The sequence below is a fragment of the Tenrec ecaudatus genome, chromosome 3 (assembly GCF_050624435.1).
Source record: "Tenrec ecaudatus isolate mTenEca1 chromosome 3, mTenEca1.hap1, whole genome shotgun sequence".
In the NCBI taxonomy this organism is placed as follows: Eukaryota; Metazoa; Chordata; class Mammalia; order Afrosoricida; family Tenrecidae; genus Tenrec; species Tenrec ecaudatus.
The window spans coordinates 140,175,252-140,198,015 of NC_134532.1; the positions used below are offsets into that span (position 1 = coordinate 140,175,252).

Genomic DNA, 22,764 nt, shown 5'->3' on the forward strand with positions numbered 1-22,764 from the left:
TGAGCACAGGGGTGGGTGAGGGGGTGGGTGAGGCGCTGGCTGCCAGAAAGCCAGAATGTTCCGCTTCTGGGAAAGGAAGCCACTGGCCGGTCAGCCAGCCCTGGCAGGGAGCAAGGCAGCCCTGCTGTCTTGTGATAAAGAAACCTCATCTGCCAAAAGGAGAGAGGGATGGGGGTGGGAGAGGGTGGGAGAGTTTCCAAGTATGAGATCTTGTGACCCCAGAATCTTTGGTGGTACCCAATTTAAAGATAGAGTCAACATTTCTGGTCCTACCTTCTATAAAGAGGAGAAATTGCCCCAAAGTAGATGTAGTCCAGCCACAGCAAATGTCCGTCTTGAGTAAAACTGGAGAAAGTCAGAACTTGAGGCAGGTAGGAACCTGTGAGAGAAGAAAAGCTCAGATGTTTTACACTAATAGCCACAGAGAAGCGCAAGGCCCCTCCCTGTCCCTGTGGGAAAGTGGTGAGACCGGAACAGCGGGGTTCCACTGAGTTCTGGTTCCCACAGGTTCCTGTGCCTTTTAAAGATGGACTTCGGGAAGATGGACAATGGGAAGGTGGGTGAGGGGAGACGACGGGCAGTGTAAGATAAGATAAAATAATTATGTATAAATTATTCAGGGTGCAGGGGGAAAGGGGGAGTGGGGAGGGTGGGGGAGGGGAAAAAAGGAAAACGAACTGATTCCAGGAACCCAAGTGGAAGGCGAATTTTGAGAATGACGAGGGCAACGAATGTATAAGGGTGCTTGACTCCATTGATGTATGTATGGATTGTGATAAGAGTTATATGAGCCCCAATAAAAAGATTTATTAAATTATTTTTAAAAAGATGGACTTCAGGTAACCAGAACCACATATTATTCCGTCAGTTTCTCTGGATAGAGGCTGAATGAGTTAGCTTGATGTTAATCTAAGTGCTAGAAAGATAACATTACGGAAGATCTAGCTTTTTGGAAATCCAAAATGTTACAGTTCTTGAAGCAATAATTCCTTTAAAAATTTTAAATTTTATTGGGGGCTCTTATCACAATCCACACATATATCCATTGTATTAAACACGTCTGTACATATGTTGTCGTCATCTTTTTCAAAACACTTTCTTTCTACTTGAGCCCTTGCTATCAGCGCTTCATTTTTTAAGCTTAATCAGTAGGGATGATCTAACTCAGGAAGTCAGTAAGCAAGACCATTAAAGATATTTTAAAATGATGAGGGCAAAGAATGTACAGATGTGTTACACAATTGATGTATGTATGGATTGTGATAAGACTTGTATGATTCCCTAATAAAATGTTTTTTAAAAAAGATAAGTAGCTAGGAAAAACGCATACCCTTCATTTAAATGAACAATGAAGCGTGAGGCCTCTGGGAATGGGGGCCTAGTTACCCTGGGAGAAAGAAATGGAGGCAAACATAATTGTTTCCTGTGATCTTTGCAAAAGCTTTTAATCACACAGTTTGGAGTATGTAACTTGCTCAATTTTTACTAAGTATATATATATATTTTAACAATTTATTGGGGCTCATACAATTCTTTTCACAGTTCATACATATACATACATCAATTGTATAAAGCACATCTGTACAGTCTTTGCCCTAATCATTTTTTTCTCTTTTCTTCTTTTACATTTTATTAGGGACTCATACAACTCTTACCACAATCCATACATATACATACATCAATTGTATAAAGCACATCCATATATTCCCTGCCCCAATCATTCTCAAGGCATTTGCTCTCCACTTAAGCCCCTTGCATCAGGTCCTCTTTTTTTTCCCCCTCCCTCCCCATTCCCCCCTCCCTCATATGCCCTTGGTAATTTATACATCGTTATTTTGTCATATCTTGCCCTATCCGGAGTCTCCCTTCCCCCCTTCTCTGCTGTCCCTCTCCCAGGGAAGAGGTCACATGTGGATCCTTGTAATCAGTTCCCCCTTTCCAACCCACTCACCCTCCACTCTCCCAGCATCGTCCCTCACACCCTTGGTCCTGAAGGTATCATCCACCCTGGATTCCCTGTACCTCCAACCCTCATATGCACCAGTGTACAGCCTCTGTCCTATCCATCCCTGCAAGGTAGAATTCGGATCATGGTAGTTGGGGGGAGGAAGCATCCAGGATCTGGGGGAAAGCTGTGTTCTTCATCGATACTACCTCACACCCTAATTAACCCATCTCCTCTCCTAAACCCCTCTATGAGGGGATCTCCATTGGTCGACACTTGGGCCTTGGGTCTCCACTCTGCACTTCCCCCTTCATGTAATATGATATATATATATACATATATACACATACATATATACATATACACATATATACACATACATACACACACGTATATCTTTTTTTTTGCATGATGCCTTATACCTGGTCCGTTGGGCACCTCGTGATCGCACTGGCCGGTGTGCTTCTTCCATGTGGGCTTATTTGCTTCTGAGCTAGATGGCCGCTTGTTCACCTTCAAGCCTTTAAGACCCCAGACACTATCTCTTTTAATAGCCGGGCACCATCAGCTTTCTTCACCACATTTGCTTATGCACCCATTTGTCTTCAGCGATCCTATCCTGGAGGTGTGCAGTCAATGATATGATTTTTTGTTCTTTGATGCCTGGTAACTGATCCCTTTGGGACCACTCGATCACACAGGCTGGTGTGTTCTTCCATGTGGACTTTGTTGCTTCTGAGCTAGATGGCCGCTTGTTTATCTTCAAGCCTTTAAGACCCCAGTCACTATCTCTTTTGATAGCCGGGCACCATCAGCTTTCTTCGCCGCATTTACTTGTTCACCCACTTTGGCTCCAGCCGTTGTGTCGGGAGAGTGAGCATCATGGAGTTCCAATTTAATAAAAGAAGGTATTCATGCATTGAGGGAGTGTTTGAGTAGAGGCCCAAGGTCCTTCCGCCACCTTAATACTTGACCTATAAATATAGACACATAGATCTATTTCTCCATCCTCCTATATATATTTGCATGTACATGTCTTTGTCTAGACCTCCATGAATGCCCTTTGACTCCTAGCTCTTTCCTCCATCTCCCTTGACTTTCCTCCTGCCCTACTACCATGCTTCATCGCCACCTGGGCTAGAGTATACCTCTTCTTTAAGCAACCTTACCCTTGATCATTTCCCACCAGGCCTGCCACTCCCCCTTCTCTACCATTTGGGGTCCCATGTTTTTCCCTTGTCCCTGGGTTTGTTAACACCACTTCCTTACCCCCCCTACCCCCCCACCCCAAGTCCCCCCAGAACTGTCGGTCCCATTGTTTTTCCTCCAGATAGTTCATCCAGCCTGTCCTATTCAGACAGACCTGTGGAGTCACTAACATGCACGAAAACTAGACAGAGGAAAACAAAGCAGCAGTGTACAACCAGACAACAAACCCCTGACAAAGAACAGAACAAAACAGTTCACAAGAGAAAAGCTTGTAGTTAGTTCAGGGATCGTTTGCTGGCCCTTAGGAGCGTTTCCCAGTTCAGTCTGTTGGGGCACCACGCCCTGGCCCCAAAGTCCACTTTCAGCATTCCCTGGGGACCTTGCCACTCCATTCCCTTGCTGTTCCGCTGCACTCCCCCAGTGATTTGCCTCGGTGTGGTGGGATCAGGTCAGGTGCAATTCCCACACTGTGTCTCTGGTGCTGTCCCCTGTATCGCCCTTAGTCACTGAGGGGCATCATGTCTCATAGTAGGGCCAGCCATGTTGTTCTCTCTGTGGACTGGCTGCTCTACTCAGGAACATCATCATCATGGCCTGGTGGGCCAGACTAAGTATATTTTTTGAAGCAATTTAGAGGTAGAATACAATAGACTCCCCTTATCCATGGTTTTGATTTCCTACATGTCATTTACCTACAGTTATCATAGCACAAAATTTTAAATGAGAATGGAGCTTGATGAAGTCCCATACCACCTCAGTCTATCCCTCACATAAATTTTACTGTAATATATTGTTGTAATTATCTGATTTTATTATTAGTTATTACAGCTTGTCTCTTTCTAGGCCTAATTGATAAATTAAGGATAAAACATAGAATATATAGGTTTCAGTCCTATTTATGGCTTGGGGTATACACAAGGGGTCTTTGAAGGTATCCCCTGTGAATAGGGGGAGGGGGACACTACTGTATATCTTTTGATGATCTCATATCTAATATCCAGAAACCTAATTATCCTGCATTAGTCATAAAAACATCTAATAAATATACGTATGGGATTTCAACCTTGTCGCTATACACATAGATTCTCTAAATTATTTTTTCCATTTGCAGATATTTGCAAGTCTGGATCCATTCCCTCTGATGTGGAGAAGAGGTTGCAGTTGGAATGGCCTTTCCAGGAAGAGCTGATACTCAGAGAACAATATCAGGGAAAGTTCAAGAACAGTACCTACTCAAGTAAGACATGCGAAGCACCCTGGAGATGTTCTAGCTCCCACAGTATTTGGACAGTTTGAATGTAATCATTCCTAAGTGGCCATGGGTCAAGCTGTAACCAGTTGCCTGATTCATGGTGATCCTATGTGTGTCAGGAGAGCTGTGTTCCACAGAGTTTCCAAGCTGTTTTTGAAAGTAGATCACTAGGCCGTTCTCCTGAGGTGTCGCTTCTGGGTAGTAGACTCCAACCTCCCACCTTTGGGTAGGTTGTGGTCCATCACATTCCCCTTTTGCATCATTCACAGACTTTGCATGGAGCAGCGAATGCATGGCCTCGGCACACCAGGCCGGGCTTCTGTTCTAAAGCTGTAGAGTACTCAGGTACGATCTAGAGTTCACAGAAAATCTTGAGCTCAAAGCCGCGTCTCTTCTTTTTTGTTTGTAGTCTGGCTTTCCTTGTTGGACATCAAGTGAAATATAGAAATTGATCACTGACAAGGTCATAATGACCTTCCCCGCTCTGTAGAACAGGGGTGTCAGGAGAACACAAATACATTACTTCTAGAAAGGCAAAAGGCACGGTGTGAATGTCCTTCACTTCTTTGCCCACCCGCTACACCTCCCCAGAGAGAAGCCTTATTGTACGTTGGTGCCATGCCACAAGGAAATCCTGTACACACCAGACTCCCCGCCATCAAACAGCTTTCTCCTTTTCTTTCCACTGAGGTGCTGCCAACACAAGCCTAGCTCAACTAACTGGAACTTGATTTCCATTCCTTGATAGTGTTCCAGTCTTGAGAGTGGATGTGTGAGTCATTGCATGTGGGCATTAAGGCACAGGAAACAAGGAATTCTTATTTAATTCTGAAATAGATTTTTATTTGTAAGTTGGTGCTTTATATCTACCTAAGTGGTGTTACAAGGAGCTGATTTGCTTACGATCATCCAACAGTTACTGTGGTGGTACATTGACAGGAAACTGCCAGAAGTTCAGGCCAATTCACAAGAGGACGTGGAAGAAGGGATAACATTGCTGATGTCAGATGGGTCTGGGCTCAAAACAGAGAATGTCAGAAAGATATTCACTCATATTTTATGGACTATGCAAAGGCATTTGTCTGTTTGGATCACAAACTGTGGGTATCCTTAAGAAGAATGGGAATTCTAGAACACTTCATTGTGATCGTTCAGAACTGTCCATGGATCAGGAGGCAGTTGTGCAAACAGAACAAGGGAATTCCACATGGTTTAAAAGCAGGAAAGGTGAGCGTCGGAGTTGTATCCTTTCCCCACACTTGTTCAATCTGTGTGCTGAGCAAGTCATCAGAGGAGATGGATTGCCTGAAGAAGAATGTGGCATTAGGATTGGAGGAAGGCTTATTAACAACCTGTGATATGCAGATGACAGACACAGCTTTGCTTGCTGAAAGCGAGGAGGACTTGAAGTATTTGTGGATGCAGATCAAGGATTGCACCGTAAGTATGGATTTAAAGAAGACCCAAATCCTCACAACTGGACCAATTGGTAGCATTGTGATAAATGGAGAAAAGGTTGAAATTGTCAAGGATTTTGTCTTGCTTGGATCCATAATCGGTGCTCATGGAAGCAGCAGGCAAGGCATTAAAAGAAGTATTGCATTAGGTGAATCTGCTGCAGGAGACCTCTTTAGAGTATTGGAGAGCAAGGATGTTACTTTGAGGACTAGGGTGCACCTGACCCAAGCCGTGGTGTTGTCCATTGCATCATATGCCTGTGAGAGCGGGACACTGAATACGGCTGAGGAAGCGTGGATGTGTTTGATAGTGGTGCTGGAGAAGAATACTGAAAGTACCGCGATGGCTGAAAGGGCAACCAAATCTGTCTCAGAGGAAGTAAGGCCAGCGTGCTCCTTAAAGGCAAAGATGGCAAGACTTCGTCTTACAAACGTTGGACACATAGTTGGAAAAGTCTAGTCCCTGAAGAAGGACATCATGTTTGGCAAAGGGGAAGGGCAGCAAGAAAGAGGAAGGCCGTCAAAGAGGTGGATTAACACAGTGGCTGAGGCATAGGAACAAGCGTGAGGATGCCACGGGTCGGTGCAGTGTTTTGCTCTGTTGTGCAGAGGGTCGCTACGAGTCGGAGCTGACCCCATGGCATTAACAGCAACAATAAGGAACTGTTGCCACACATTCTTCTGGACCTGTGGCTGAAGCTGCAATGCCTGGACAACGTGGGTGGGCATCTTATGACGTCTATGGGCTCACATCCTGCAGCCCTAGTCAGGTGTCTGGAAGGATATAGGTAACTTCACCTAATACAGATCCCCTTAGACAGCACGTTCACGCACAGTACAAACCTGTTTGGGCAGGAGAAAGTAATATGACAGTTGTAATTCCCAGGTGTGACCGTACAAAGGAGGACTCCCTTAGTGATTTAATTGTGTTGAATGAGCTAATTCTTTGCTCTCCTCCTTCTCCACCTCCCTTTCCTCTCACCCCACCCCTCCATCTCCCTCATGCACTCCCACCCTGGATGCTGGACAGACTAATTTAAACTTACAAAGGAGGAAGCAAGAAAGAATCAGCACCGGTTTGAAGGCACCGTCTAGGTTCTTGTCATCCCAGCTGCCTCCACATTCAAGGTGTTTAATGTCAGTCTGGTTGGTTTGATGGCTCTTTTAATTTGGGGAGGTGGGAAAGAGGGAGACCAGGTTGTCCTTACATTTTTCAGGTGAATATGAACTCAATAATAGAGCCGTTATTCTAGAAGATGTTAGAGTTTATTATATTATTTGTTTTTGTTATCAGGTGCCATCAATTCCGTTTGAACTTACAGTGACACATGTGACTGAGTAGAATTTCCCCCAGTTTTCTAGGCTGTAAATCTTTAAATGAGCAGATTGCTATATCTTTCTTCCATGGAGCCATTAAACAAGCAAACAAAATACTCATGATTATCGAGTTGATTTTGAGCCAAGCAACCTTATTGGATAGAGTAGAACTTCCCTTTTGGGAATGCCTCTTCTTTCCCTGGCAGAGCCTATGGTGCATTCAAGCTACTGACCTTGTGGTTAGCAGCCCTCTATGCCACTTGAGCTCTTTGCATGGGTTTAAATCACCCATCTTTTGATTAGCAGCCAAGCACCACCATGGCTCCTTGAAAGAAGTTCAACCAGAATGCTCCTTAGAAGCAAGGATGGCAAGATTTTATCTCATGTACTTTGGACATGTTGCTAGAAGCAACCAGTTCCGGGAAAAGGATGCCATGCTGGGTAAAGCAGAAGGGCAGAGAAAAAGAAGAAGGCAGTAGGGAATTCTGTGTTGACAAAAAGCAAGTGAGGGAGTGGCGGAAAATGAAGGCTACTTGGAACAGATTCCAAAAGGTAAAAAAGCTCATCGTGGTTTAACGTCTTTTTATGGGGTTCTAAAGAGTGAATTACACAAATGGGTTATGGAGTGTCGTCAAAATGGATACTGTGTAGCACGCATGGGAATCCGCATACGTGCTCTACAGATGGCTAAGGATGACAAATATAAAGCACCAGGCATTGAAAAATTTTCTGTGTACCCATTTTACGAATAGGTTCAGCCTATGTTTGAGACAAAGAACAAAGATTTCCCAGAATTGCCACAAGAACTTGAAAAAATTACCATATGTCATTCCAGTCATTTATTATAAAAGAAAGAAGGATTTATAATTATGACCTGGCAGATATTGGGAATATGGATGAAACTTCCATGACTTTTGATCTTCCAAGCAACAGAACTGTGGCAAGTTTAGGAGAAAAAAACATTTTTCTCAAAACCACAGGAAATGAAAAAAAACACTTTACAGTTGTTCTATCATGTTTGGCTAATGGAACTAAGCTGTGTCCTGTCATTATTTTTAAAAGAAAGACCTTGCCTAAAAAGATCAATTTCCCACCAAGAATTACTGTGCGTGCACATGTTAACGGCTGGATGGAGATGAAGATGGAACAAAAAAATGGCTAGAAGAAATTTGGAACCGACGACCAGGAGCAGCCTTAAAGAAAAAGCCATCGTTACTTGTTTGGGATATGTTCAGAGCCCACCTATCAGATGACATAAAAAAATTGGCAAAATCTAGTAAAGTTACTGTAACCTTTATTCCAGGTGGGCTTACATCTGTACTGCAGCCTCTGGATATACTTTGAATAAGTCTTTTAAAGACTGTGTGCGAAGGATGTGGCATGAATGGATGTCATCTGGTCAAGCCCGACTAACAAAAGGAGGACATCTCATGAAACCTGACATAGAGTTAATAGCAAAGTGGGTTCGAGATGCACGGGAAGACATTCCAGAAGACATGGTGCGACATGCCTTCCAGAAATGTAGTATTAGTAATGCTATGGATGGCAGTGAAGACTGCGCTTTGTATGAAAATGACAGCAGTGATGGTGATGACGGCGATCTCAGTGAGGACAGCGTCTATGATGACCTCACACCAGCTGAAGCTCTGCATTGGGATACAGATGATGATGAGGAATCCAGGTTTGAAGGATTTTAACTCTTTACATTTTAGATTGGTTGCTGATTGAGCTCAGGGAATAGTACTCTTAAGGTATCATTGTTGATACCTTATTGTTTTTGTTGAACCTATTTTCCACTTACTGTGCTGGTTTACTAATGTTAAATGAGTTGTCCTTTTATTTATGTTTTTATTGAAAATAAATATTTAAATACATTACCCCACTGATGTCTCAATTTTTAGTAATCTTATTTTCATTTGTTTTGATTACTGAAACTCACCAATAGCTTCTGCATTTTCCACCCTAGGCTTTCAATCAGTTTTTCTGGTTTCCAAGGTAATAATTTGAATTTCAGATAAACAACAAATGATTTATAGTGTAAACACACCTCAAAGATTAAATGGGATATACTTTCGCTTAGAAAAATGTTACTTATTAGACGTGTAACTCGGGGTCTTGTAACCTTATTTGCTAAATCTAGGCACCACACCCATGACTTTGTAATTCCATAGGGTGTGTTGGAAACCACAGCCCGAGTGACTTCTCAGGGCTAATTTTTTAAAAAAATCATTTTATGGAGAGCTCTTACAGATGCTGTAACAATTCGTGGTTCAATTGGATCAAGCATCACTGCACAATTACTGCCACCATCAGTTTCAAGACATTTTCTTTCTTCTTTAATTCCTTGATAACAGTTTCCCTTTCTCCCCTCCCTCCCCTGCCCTGCCCCGCTGGAGCCTCAGGACTAATTTTTGTAACATTATTTTTATTTCTTATTTTAGCGAATGTATAAATAGCCCAAGATGCACTATTGCAACAATTTCTTCATGCACAATCCAGTGGCATGCACTGCATTCTCAAGATGTACTACTATTCCGGTTAAATCTTTCCACATCATTCCGCCACCTTCAACTTACCTTAAACTCCCAGCCCTCTATGCTTCCTGTAAACCTTTCCAGTTGCCATTCTCAATTTGATCTTACACAACTCATTCTTTTTGGTGGGGAGGAGAGAGCCAACCTAACAAATTTAACTAAATTTCTTAAGCTTTTAAAGAACAGAATAGTGCACCAACTCTCACCGTCTATCTGAGTTTCCATTCCGGCATTCTGAGAAAGTCCTTACCCTTAGGAATAGAATAACAGTGTGGGTAGCTAGCTACACTGGGAGGTGTCTAGGGTGAGACTTGGGCAACAGGCAGCCTGTTTCCTGTTCATACAGGCAGTGGGAACTCAATAGTCTGTGTAAGTGAAAAGCAGGTAGACCGCTAAGGGCTTGGTGCTGATGGGGTTGGTATCCCTAAAAGGTACTTCTTTCATGGCGAGTACTCTGGTCATGGCAAATGGGAGTTCGAGATGGTTCTGGGGCTCCCGGCAGAACTATCAGGGTCAGAAGTACCCTGAAGAGATTGTTTGGAAAATTTTTTTTTATTGTGCCTTAGGTCAAAGTATACGGAGCTTCACATTTGACAGCTTAGGAAGTCTACCAGTATCATGCCCTGTTTTCATCATTTTCTTCCATCTCTTCATGTTCAATATCATCTTCCCCTCCACCTACTTTCATACCTGGCTCCCATGGAGCCTGCGAATTCCCCTTCTTTCCCTCCCATCCCCGGTAACCATCAATGTCTATTTCTTTTAATGTGAAAACCTTTATTATTGTTATTATTTTTAAAAATGACTGTCATAAATGTTTGTCCTTCTGTGATTGACTAATTTTACTCAGCAGAATGCCCTTCAGATCTGTCCATGTCATGAGGTCTTTCTCAGATTCCTGGTTATTCTTCAGCACTGCATTTCATCATAGAATATTATTGTAAAAAACACAAAGCTCAATGCAGAAGTACTCTACGAGTTAAATTTTTTTGGTGTTTTTTTTTTTTTGTGTGGTGGTGGGGTATTCAAAGAAGACTTTACGGGGTGGTTTTGGCTTAAATTTACATGTTTAATGATTATCTCAGAGGAATAACTTCAGGGTTCACTTAGCTTCTGTGGCTCCAGAAAGTTTATGACTCATTGAAAGTTTGAAATTCTGTTCTGCATTTTCCCCCTTTTGATTAGAAAGCTCCTATAAAACCTTGGATCAAAATGCTCACGGTAGCCAGGCATTATTTCCGTTCTGGTCTCATGGTGAAGGAGACATGGAGACAACCAGGTGGTCATTCATTTCCCTCCTCTGATTCCTGACTCTCTTTATTGACCAATTGTTGTACTTTGGTGGCTACTTGCTAGCTTGAAGCCCTCAGTCACTACTCAACAAAATAGGAGGTCAAGCAGAAAGAACAGCATGAGGTCAATTGATTAGAATGTCCTCCAGAAACATGATTCGAAACCTCCAAGCCAAGATGACAAATTCCCTCTGGTGTTTGGCTATACATTATTAGCAGCCTTAGCAGCTGCTTTGGGTGGTGGTAGTGGTGGATATATATACAATACAGCATTGCTAACACAACATTTTTTCAAGTGTACTATTATATTAATCAGTTGTGCAAACATCACCCATAATTGATATTCTCATGCCTAATTTTTAATGTAAGACTATTTCATTTTAAGTTAATAAATCAAGTATAAGATAAAGTTCAAAGCAATGTCTTACATAGGATAAATTGACTGAAATAATTTGTAAACAAGTGTGTGAGGAAAGATACTTAGGTTATGAAGAAGAAGAGGGTTCATGCTGATGAATGAAGCAGAGCTCTGGCGCCTGCATATTGAAACCACAAAGGAGTTTCTCCAGTCCATCTGACATCACTTGAACAAAGCTTGAGTGGCAGATCAAAGCTTCTAGGGCCTTCCATGTACCAGTCCAAGCAAATGAAATCAGGTTGATAATTTTTTAATTGGCCTTCCAATTGTGTTGGGTCTTAGATATCATTATAATTACTTATTAGAATTAAGCTCCCCCAAAACTGAAATCAGTGCCCTGGAGTTGGTGCAGACTCGAGGTGACCCTGTGGGACATGTGGAGCTGCCCCTGTGAGTTCCTGAGACAGCGACTCTCGACGGGAGAAGAAAATCCCATCTTTCTCTGGCAGAGCAGCTGGCGGTTTCAAACTGCCAACCTTGCGAATCCCAGCCCAACTCAGTGCCACTACAACACATTCGACAACAGAAACAGTCATTAATAAGAACAGCAGAGCTTTACAGTGGTGCGTTTGGACTCACAGCGCCCCAGAGAGCAGAATAGAACCACCTCGTGCATTTGCGAGAGTGTGAACTTCACAGCTGTAGAAAGCCCCTTTCCCCGCAGAGAGCAGCTGGTGCCAGCTGGTTACCATGAAGCTGCAGCGTCTTTCCCTCTTCTTACAGGGAGCTCCGTGGACATGCTGTACACTTTTGCAAATTGCTCGGGACTGGACCTGATCTTTGGCCTGAACGCATTACTGAGAACCTCAGATTTGCACTGGAACAATTCGAATGCACGCTTGCTGCTTGGCTACTGCTCTTCCAAGGGTTATAAAATGTCCTGGGAACTAGGCAATGGTAAGGACTGGCGGGAGCATTGCATGAGTAAGGAGATTCTCCTCCAGCATTAAATCATTTATGACTGTTTAGGGCTGTCTTTTTCATCTTAGCAATTATACTTCTACCAGGACATATTCTTTTTATGATTATTAATCATTTTATTGGGGGGGGGCTCTTACAAATCTTATAACAATCAATTATTCATTTGTATTAAGCACACTTGTACATATGTTGCCATCAACATTTCCAAAACATTTTCTTTCTACTTGAGCCCTTGGAATCAGCTCCTCTTTATCCCCCTCTCTCCCCCACCCTCCCACCCTTGTGAACCCTTGATAAATTATAAATGATTATTATTTTCATATCTTATACCATTGGCTGTCTCCCTTCAACTACATTTCTGTTGAACATCCCCCCGGGGGTGTTACACATCAGTCATTGTGATCAGTTCTCCCTTTCTCCCCTTCTCCCCCTTCTCCCCATCTTCCTTCTACCCCCATAGTATCACTACTCCCATTACTGTTCCTGAGGGATTGATCTGTCCTGTAGGCCATGTGTCGAGAGCTCTTAACTGTACCAGTGACTGTACAATGTTTATTCAGTAAAAAGTCTATAACTAAACAACAACAACAACAAACGAGGTTAGGGAAACAGCTGTGTGATGCTGTGGTGCCACTAGAGGAGGGAGGATTTGAACCCAGCCATCTGCCTCCAGAGCAAAGCCCTACTCTCCTGGAGCTTCATCTCTAGAGGTAGGGAGCCAGTCCAATAACAAACCAAGCAGAATACATGTTTGTGGTGCGATGGCTTAAGATAAATATTGGCATCAGACTTTGGGATCGGGTTGCTGAGAATAACAGGCAAGTTGAAGCACAGAAAACGAGATAGAAGGGGAGACGCCATCATGTCAGCAAAGTGCTGAAGAGCTTTGTTACAGCAGTTGGATGAATAGATGTCATCTGCATCCATTCTTACCCATCTGTACATGACTTGTTCTTACCCATGTGTACATGACTTACTGCTCTTCCAGCACCTCGGCTCTTCAGAATAAGGTAACAGACAGAAGGATAGCCTTTTCCTTGGTCCCATTTACAAAGAGAGGTCTCATTTCCAGGGTGAAGAGGAAGGGCTCCAGGCAGAGCCTCCTTTTGGAGTAAACACTTAGCTCTCTCTGCTCTCTTGTCTCTTCCTCTTTGCAGCTCCCAAGCCTACTTGCACGTACACCTTGTCAGGGTACAACATATCCAAGACGTTTAATCCCACTGTACAAATCAGCTTTTAAATGTCTAATTTTTTCCCCTTAAAGATATTGGGATTTTAAGGACAAGGTACAGATAATTTTCCAAATCACAATTCATTTAATATCCCACTATTAATTCCCAATTTTCTTAATATTCCCTCCCATTTCACTTAGATAATTTCAACTTTTCTTTTTGTCTGAAACGTCTCCTTTATAATTAGATGTTTTCCCTCTCTTGCCTTTGACTTCTAAGGCTTTGTCATTTGGAAATGTTTGTTACCGCCCTACCTGTTCAAAGTTGAGCATTCCGGGAGGGATTTAATCTGGGAATCGCTGTGTTGCAGAGCCCAACAGTTTTCTGAAGAAGTCCGGTGTTTACATCGACGGATTCCAGTTAGGAGCCGATTTCACTGAGCTGCGTAAGCTTCTAGGAAAGTCCACGTTCAAAAAGGCAAAGCTCTATGGCCCGGATATCAGTCAGCTTCGAGGAAAGTCATACAATTTGCTGAGGAGGTAAGAGCCGGAGGAGACTTTAAAAAATTTATTTACTAAAAGATCATTTTATAGGGGGTTCTTACAGCTCTTAAAACCACCCATACATCAACTGTATCAAGTATATTTGTATATGTCTTACCATCACTCGTTTCTAAGCATTTATTTTCTATTGAGCCCTTGGTATAAGCTCCTCTTTTTTCCCTGCCTTGCCCCCACTCCACCCTCGTGACCCCTTGATAAATTATTAATATTTTCATGTCTTACACTGGCTACTGTCTCTCTTCCCCCATGGTTTGTCCCCCTGGGGTGGGGGGTGAAGGGAGGCTATGTGTCGATCATTTTGATCAGTTCCCTCTTCCTCCCCCAACCCTCCTGGTATCGCCACTCCCATTCCTGCTCCTGGATTCCATCTGTTGTGAGCTCTTATCTCATATCTGTATGTGTACACGTGCTCTGGTCGAACCCGAAGTGGAAGGCAGGACTGGGGTCATGATAGTGGGAGGTGAAGAAGCCCCAAGGAACCAGGGGAGTATTGTGTGTTTCCTGTGCCCTAGTTAACTCGTCCCTTCCTTGTCAGGGATGTTCCATTGTCTACAGATGGGTTTGGGGTCTCTGCTCCGACCCACCTAGTTTGTTTGTTTGTTGTCTTCTGATGCCTGTTACATGATCCTTTTAACACCTCATGATCACACAGGCTGGTGTGCTTCTTCCATGCATGCTTGTTGCTCCGCTGCTAGATGGCAGCTTATTTAACTTCAAGCCTTTAAGACCCCAGATGCTATATCTTTTGATAGCTGAGCACCATCAGCTTTCTTCACCATATTTGCTTATGCACACATTTTGACTTCAGTGATCTTGTCTGGAAGGTGAGCATCACAGAATGCCAGCTTATTAGAACAAAATGTTCATGCATGGAGGGAGTGCTTGAGTAGAGACCCAATGCCCATCTGCTACCTTAATACTTAATATTTAAATATATGTACATAGACCTATATTCCTATCATTAGATATTAACATGTTTACATATGTGCATGGTCATATTTATACCTCTATAAATGTCTTTTGCCTCTTAGTTCTTTCCTCTACTTCTTTTTACTTTCCTCCTGTCCCACTATCATGTTCAACCTTCATTCTACTCTCAGTACTTTCTCAGCTACGTTGCACTTGATCAAACTCCAATAGGCATTCTATGCCCTCCTGGTCATCAGTTTTAGGTCTCTTATTGTTCCCTTGTCCCTGGATTTGTTGGCTCTCCCCTTCCTTTCTTCCACATTCCTTTCTCCCATCTCCTCCTCTCTTGTGTTTCCCCAGAGCCGTCCACCCCTTTGTTTTCTCCTTGGGGTTGGTTATCCTGCTCATCTTATATGGATAGACATGAGAAAAAGAGAAAGAAAGAGAAAAAAACAAGGTCTATAAATAGTTCCAGCTCTGTCTGCCGACCTTTCTGAATGTTTTCCAATATGATTGTCTTGCCCATGGATTCGAAATCTATTTTGGGGGTTCCTTGGGGACTTCGTTGCTTTGCTCCCCTTGCTGTTCTGTTTTGCTCCCTTATTGTTTCACTCTGATGTGTGGGGTGGGGGTGGGGGTAGAGGGTGTCCCCACTGTGCTGTCCCTGTAGCTCTGTGGATCAGTGAGGGGGCATCCTGTCTGGGGAGACTTTTAGAAGTAAATGTTTACAGAGTGTATATAGCTCGTGGAGGCATGGCTTGGAAAAGGACACAGGATGGGTGCATGCCCTGAAGACTATCATCCACATCACTGTGTGTGTAGAAGTTAACTCTCTAGACGCCATATGTTTTGTTATGTATATGCTTACCACAAAGGGTGGGGGGATCTCTTTCTGATGAAGAGTCACATGTTATTAACTGCCTGACTAGCTTAAAAAAAAAATCAAACACAGAATATACTCGGAGGGGACACAGAAGGGGAGGATGGTGGGGTAAATGGGGAGTCAATAGTCATGGGCACAAGGAAAAAGAAAATGTTCCAAAGTTGATTGTGGTGATGCTTGCAAACCCTTCTTGATATAATTGAGCTACTGAGTTGCATAATATGTTCATTATAGTTAAATAAAATCTAAAAATATATTTTTTTAACCAAAGTTTACCGAAAGGTCAAGCCTCAGTTCACTCAGAATATACAGGGCTCTGGGTCTAGCAGCACCAATGGCAAAATTGATGAACATCCTACTTCCTGGGTGCATGTACTCAGCTATTCTCACAGATGAAGTGACATGTATTGGTTTCCTCCCAGCTTCCTGAAGGCCGGGGGAGGAGTGCTCGACGCAGTGACATGGCATCAGTGAGTATAGCCCCTGCCCTGCCACCTGAAAGTAAAGCTAGCTCTACTCCATATTCATTTTTCTAAAAGTGATTTCCAGCTAGCAGCTCGTTGTGTTTTAAACTCAAACAAAAAATAGAGTATGTTAAGCAGCATAATACTAGAATTTTCATATTAATAAAACAAAAGCTTACTTATTAAAAGGTGTTTTTCCAATAAGATCAAGGCACCTTGTTACTTGACTCATGAAACCAACCTGTTTTCCGAAGAGGGGGTAACCCCACAATTATCTGTAGGGTGATGGTGTCTTTTCAATACTTTGTAACTATTTTCTAGTTATCGCTGTAGAATGGATGCTTCCATTACCCAGTCTTGCTAACATGCAGATGCCACAAGTGGATGGCGTTAACAAACAAAAATGTGTCATCTCACAGTTTAGAAGACTGGAAATCCAAATTCAGCGCATCACTTCTAGACCTATGTCCTGTCAACAAGTCTGTTAGCGGCAAGTGACTCTAGGACAGAGCAGAATTGCTCATTCGGGTTTCGAGGCGGTACGTCTTCAAGGGGGCGGCCTGACCTTTCTTCCACAGAGTGACTGGTGGATTCAAAGCACCAATTTCATGGCTAAGAGTCCCATGCACAATGCCCTGGCCCGCCAGGGCTTTGAACCAGGATTAGGGGATGGCTTCTCTTGCTATCGACTCTGAAGGCAGACTCTTGTCTCTTTTTAATATCTGTGTGTCCCGTGTTCCTAGAAGACATCCACTTATCTTGCCATCAATTTCCCCCTGGGTTTACAAGGTTCTCAGTACAGGGATCCTAGCCCACTTGCAGGTCTTCTTAATTGGTGGTAGTCAAGTCCCTCTCTTCCCTCCTGGCTCCTCTCTCATAGCTTGTAAGGCAAAAGGTGTGGCTCAAGCCAGGGTAGGATTCCAATGAAGGTAGTGACTTATGTAAGGGTGTGACTTGATTACTTGGATCAAGATAGAGACGCAAATAACAGTGGCCTTAAATCATTAATAAATACCCAAGCACTGCCACCATGTGAATCTGACTCATAGAAATCCTACATAGCATAGATCCCCAAACTTATGTGACCTACTATCCCTTTTCAGGGGCTAAAAATCACCCAGCAGCTGCCTGGCAATTGGAGGCACCTGCTTTTTCAGCCCTCTGTGGCATTTCAGCCTCCGCCATGGGGTGGCATTGCCACTTGGGGAAGCAGTGCCACATAGGGTTCCCAAGGAGATACATGTTCATGGAGGCAGACAGCCTGTTGCTGTTGTTTTTTTCCCAAAGAGCAATTGGTGGTTCTGAACTGCCAACCTTGAGGCTAGCAGTCTAATGCTCACCCAAAAAAACGGCACCAGGGCTCTGTAATTAACATATACAGGTTAGGAATTACAACACCTGTGGCCAAGTGGAGGCGAATTGTATCATGTTACAAAATGGAGGACACTACCCACCATTGGGAATCATAACCAAGCCAAGCTGACACACCTTTGTGGGGGTGTGAACACAATTCAATACGCAATGAACTCTTCTTCATAGCCACTTTCTATCTTGGTTTCTTCCTAGAACCCCCCCCCCACACACACACACACACGCACCCTTTTTCTTTTTGTTGCCCTGGGGTTGGCGAAGTAGGAAAGAGAACAAAGTCAATTCACTGAAAAGCCCAAAGTTAATTCTTTTTCTATCTTATGAATAATCTAGCTACTATTTGGATGGACGAGTTGCTACCAAAGAAGACTTTCTAAATCCTGATGTACTGGACACTTTCATCTTAAGCGCAGAAAAAGTTTTCCAGGTAAAGGCCTTTTTTGTTTGTTTTTAGAGTAAAACCACCCAAGTCCTTTTTTGTAGTTGAACTAGTTTTAAGTTCCTCAGTCCTAAAAATGTCCATGTTGTTCTCATCTTAGAGTATGAGCTTCTTAAGGACAGGCACTGTGTCTTATTTCCTTTTGGGTTTCCTTTAGCTCCGGGTCTTTCTCAGATCTGTTGATTAGAAATCAGCGCTATTTCAATAGCTTTTATTAGAATTAACTACCATAGCCATTGTCAGGAGTGTGTTTCCATTCTTCTCACACCCTGCTATATCAACAAAGGCCAATTGCCCAAGAACTGAATGGCTGTGAGCTCACTCTGTATCTCTATTGGACAGCCGGCGTGATTCACAAGGAGGGCAAGGGTTTAAGTGCTGCTCATTTTCAGCAGCATTGTGGGTGGTCAGTTTATTTGCATTTACCCCACAGACTTTCCTGTTCCTTAGATTGTCGAAGAGACCAGACCCGGCAAAAAAGTTTGGTTAGGAGAAACCAGCTCAGCCTACGGTGGTGGAGCACCCTCGCTGTCCAACACCTTTGCAGCAGGGTTTATGTGAGTACAACACACTCTCCTGGAGGTCACATTGCAGCCGTGCCTTGGCCAGCGGTTCTGCTGAAACAGCCCAGCAGAACGCAGATCCAAGGGCAATTGGTACGAAAGACTCTCAGACCAAAACGCACAGGCGCTGGAGACTGCCAAGAGAGAGGGGGCCAGAAAGGGAGGAGAGAGCAATGAGCTAGACTGACCGGAAAGGTGAACAGCTGGAGGTGGGGGACTGATTAATAGTTTAAACCGTTGCATCCAAAGTTGGTTATCTGAAATATAAACCCCTATCTAATTTACAATAAAAAATCACCCCCACACACATTAAGGGTGGTTTATAGCCGAGTCAAATTTTACAGGAAAGCGATTTACTGAACTTCGCTGGATATAGTTAATGTGTCCTAAAGGAAACATTGCAAGAATGAATTGGTTTAGAAATTCTATTCTTTAATGAGCCAATCCAAACCAGTTGCCACTGAGTCAGTTCTGATGCATTGTGAAAGGAGTGCGGCATTGACTCTGAGGAAGATACTTATTCCATGTAGCGATAACGCCAAGATCCCCAAGAATCCCGAGTTTGAACCATTACGTAAGAGCTCACACCAAGAACATTACGTAAGAGCTCCAGTGACTCCAAAGATTTACCTGATCACGTCATTATCCAACCGCCCACCACCTGCTTGAATACTTCAAACCAGGGGTTGACAAACTTTTGCGATGTAAGAGCCAATCCTATCCCTTACAACTATTTTAAAAGTATTTGATAGCCATAAGTATAATTTTCCAAACATATGAAATTTCCATTATCTGAATGATAGCCTTATAAATATTTATAAATGAAACTATAATCGCTTTATTTTCACTTTCAATGTACTTCAGAGTCGCATGTATGGGCCTAATGAGCCTCATATGGCTCGAGAGCCACAGTTTGCCAGCCCTGCTTCAGACTATTGGTTTACCTATATTTGATAATCTGATCAACTCTCTTAATGGATAGCTCTTTATCCTCTTTAGGAGTTAGACGTATTCTCCTCCCCCTCCCTGTCTTATTCTAGGAGTCCCAAATAAAACACTGCCCTGTCGGGATAGGGGAGTATGAGGGAGAGAAAAGGACTGAAGGTGTTTGTTTTACCAATAATAAAAAATGCAAGCAGCTTCATAAAATGTTAAGTAAAATACTACTTACTTCAAAGAGTCCTGCTGGGGGCTCTACTCAAGGCCTCCTTTAACACAAGAACCCTTTGTTCTGATAACCTGGCACTCTTTGATACTTAATGTGTTTTGCCTGGGTATTTTAGAGAAACAAATCCACAGAAACTCATATGTATAAGAGAGAGTTTTATGTAAAGGTTAAGTGCGCATCAAGAAAACATCCCAACCCAGTGCTGCCTAAGCCCACAAGTCCAACATTAACACATATTAACCCAAAGTCCTCCTTCATGTCACAAAACACACACTATGACACCGACTGAAGGAGGAAAGCCGAATCAGTGAGCGTGTAAGCATCTCAGCGCTGGCAAGGGTCTCCACACAGCTACTCCAGCACCCAGGGCTGAATCAGGGTAGGTCCATGTAGCATCTCCTTGGGGATGTCTTGCAGGAAATGAGCCTTGCCAACTGAAGCAGGAACTGGCTAAGGCAGCTGCACCCTGGTCCAACCATCAGAAAGCAAGAGACATGAGAACTAGAAAGGCGAGGTTCACAAGCCATTTATCTCTCTGCCCTTCAATTAACCCCACATGTGTTTATTGGCCAGGTTGGCACAATAAACTAACTACCTCCCTTTCCTTCACAACATGATCGCCGAAGACAAAATGGGTGCATAAGCCAATGTGGTGAAAAAAGTGGATGGTGCCTGGCCATCAAAAGATATAGCATCTGTGGTCTTAAAGGCTTGAAGATAAACAAGCAGCCATCTAGCAGGGAAGCAAATAAACCCACATGGAAGAAGCACACCAGCCTGTGTGAGCATGAGGTATTGATGGGATCAGGTATCAAAAGATCCCAAACAAATAACTATATTGACTTGAACGAGGAGGTTTGGAGTGGAGACCCAAAGCCATCTGTAGACAATTGCCTATGGCCCCACAGAAGGGTTATAAGGAAGGGATGATTTGACCAAGGGTTAGGGTACCACCGATGAATCACACATCATTCCTCTGGTTCCTGAATGCTTCCTCCCGTCCCCCACCCCACCCCCACCATTACCATGACCCAGTTCTACCTTACAAATCTGGCTAGACCAGAGAACACACACGGGTACAGATAAGAGTTGTCAACACATGGGATTCAGGACAGATAAAACCCTCAGAACAGGGGTGGAAGTAGTGATATCATGAGGATCTGGGGGGTGGCCGGGGAGGGGGGGAGAGAGGAAACTCATCACAACGTCACATCATAGCTAGCCACCCCCAAGGGGACGAGTAATAGAAATGTGGGTGGAGGGAAACAATGGACAGTGTAAGACACGAAATAATAATAACAATATATAATTGATCAAGGAGTCACAACATGGGATAGTGGGAGCGGGAGGGGGGAAAGGGAGATTATACCCAGGGTTCAGTGGCAGTGGTTTATTATGTTGCTTTTACCACTCAGACCTCACATGCGGCGCAGAGGGAGGGTTGGACTTCCCTCACAGGAGGAGGAATTGTCTGTAAAGGTGGCCATTTAGCTACTCTGGCTTGTAGAAGTGAGTTACCCTGCCTGAAACTCCCAGCTAGCCATCTAGGATTTATTACCATGCGGAAGAATGGGAATGTGTGAGGGAAGGATTCTCAGGCTGCCCCATGTAGTCTGTTTCATGCAAGTGACTTTATAATTAATGCCATTTTCCTTGCTTCCTGTTAACGACTCCCACATAGATGGATCAGATAGGGTAGCATATAATTAAAATTATTTTCTTTTCCAAAGCTGAAGAAAGCTGGGTCTATTTCTTGCTCTCTCTCTCTACTCCAGGTGGCTGGATAAATTGGGCCTGTCGGCCAGAATGGGCATCGAAGTAGTGATGAGACAAGTGTTATTTGGAGCCGGAAGCTACCAATTAGTGGATAAAAATTTTGAGCCTTTACCTGTAAGTGATCAGTTCCTTGTACCTGTGATTGGATCAGAGGATGCTGTGGGCACCTTGCCAGGCCCTTGATATCTTGCCTCGATGGACCCAAAATAGGCGAATGCTATTGGAATAGCCCCAGGTGGATAGGCAAGGTGTCTATGTGATGTGAGGGTTAATTAAGTGTTGCATTCCTAACTGCAAGATTGTTGGTTCACGGCCACCAGCCCCTCCCCAATGAAAGTATGAGGTTGTCTGCACTCATAAAGATTTGCAGTCTCAGAAATCCCATGGAGCAGTTCTCCTCCAGTCATAAGGTCAATAAGGGACCCCTGGTGGTATAGTGGTTACATGTTGGGCTGCTAACCACAAGGTCAGAAGTTTGAAACCACTAGCCAATCCCCAAGTGAAAGACAAGGCTTTCTATTCCAATAAAAAGTTACCTTCTCAGAAACCCACAGGGGCGGTTCTCTCCTAACCTACAGAGTTGCTATGAGTCAGAATCTTTAATGGCAGTGAGTGTGATTGGTTGGTTTTGTTTGTTTGTGGGGTGTGGGTGGGTGTGGTTATAAGTCAAAATGAGATGACAGTGGATAATTGAAGGCAAACAGCCAGTCTTTGTAGTAAAACAATTTGCTCATCATTGCTTTTGTTAAATAATGAAATAAGGAAAGATCTGTTTTGTTTCACTCCATCAAAACTAGGATTATTGGCTATCTCTTCTGTTCAAGAAGCTGGTGGGCACCAAGGTGTTAATGGCAAATGTGCAAGGTCCCGACAACAACAAACTTCGAATGTACCTTCACTGCACAAACATCGATCAGTAAGTGTGAAAAGCACCCGTTACATCATGTACCTGATCAGTAAGCAGATAACCTCCTACTCTGACATGCTGTATCACTCCTACACAGTAGTTCTAAGATGTGTCCATGTTGTTGTTGAAAATTCATAAGGATGCAGTGCCAGCGTTTAACTGAAAATAAATACAGCGCCAATGTAGACATTTACAGACCAGCAA

At 43.4% G+C, this 22,764-nt stretch overlaps 1 protein-coding gene across 1 annotated transcript in view; it reads left to right on the top strand.

The window, feature by feature from the left end:
- Window positions 1-22,764, top strand: part of HPSE (heparanase) — a 60,206-nt gene that overhangs the window by 23,608 nt on the left and 13,834 nt on the right. Inside the window, exons 3-10 of the mRNA XM_075544902.1 lie at window positions 4,266-4,391; window positions 12,148-12,321; window positions 13,888-14,056; window positions 16,295-16,342; window positions 18,041-18,134; window positions 18,597-18,703; window positions 21,653-21,767; window positions 22,451-22,569. Coding sequence (XP_075401017.1) covers window positions 4,266-4,391; window positions 12,148-12,321; window positions 13,888-14,056; window positions 16,295-16,342; window positions 18,041-18,134; window positions 18,597-18,703; window positions 21,653-21,767; window positions 22,451-22,569 — 952 coding nt within the window. The remainder of the gene's footprint in view (window positions 1-4,265; window positions 4,392-12,147; window positions 12,322-13,887; window positions 14,057-16,294; window positions 16,343-18,040; window positions 18,135-18,596; window positions 18,704-21,652; window positions 21,768-22,450; window positions 22,570-22,764) is intronic.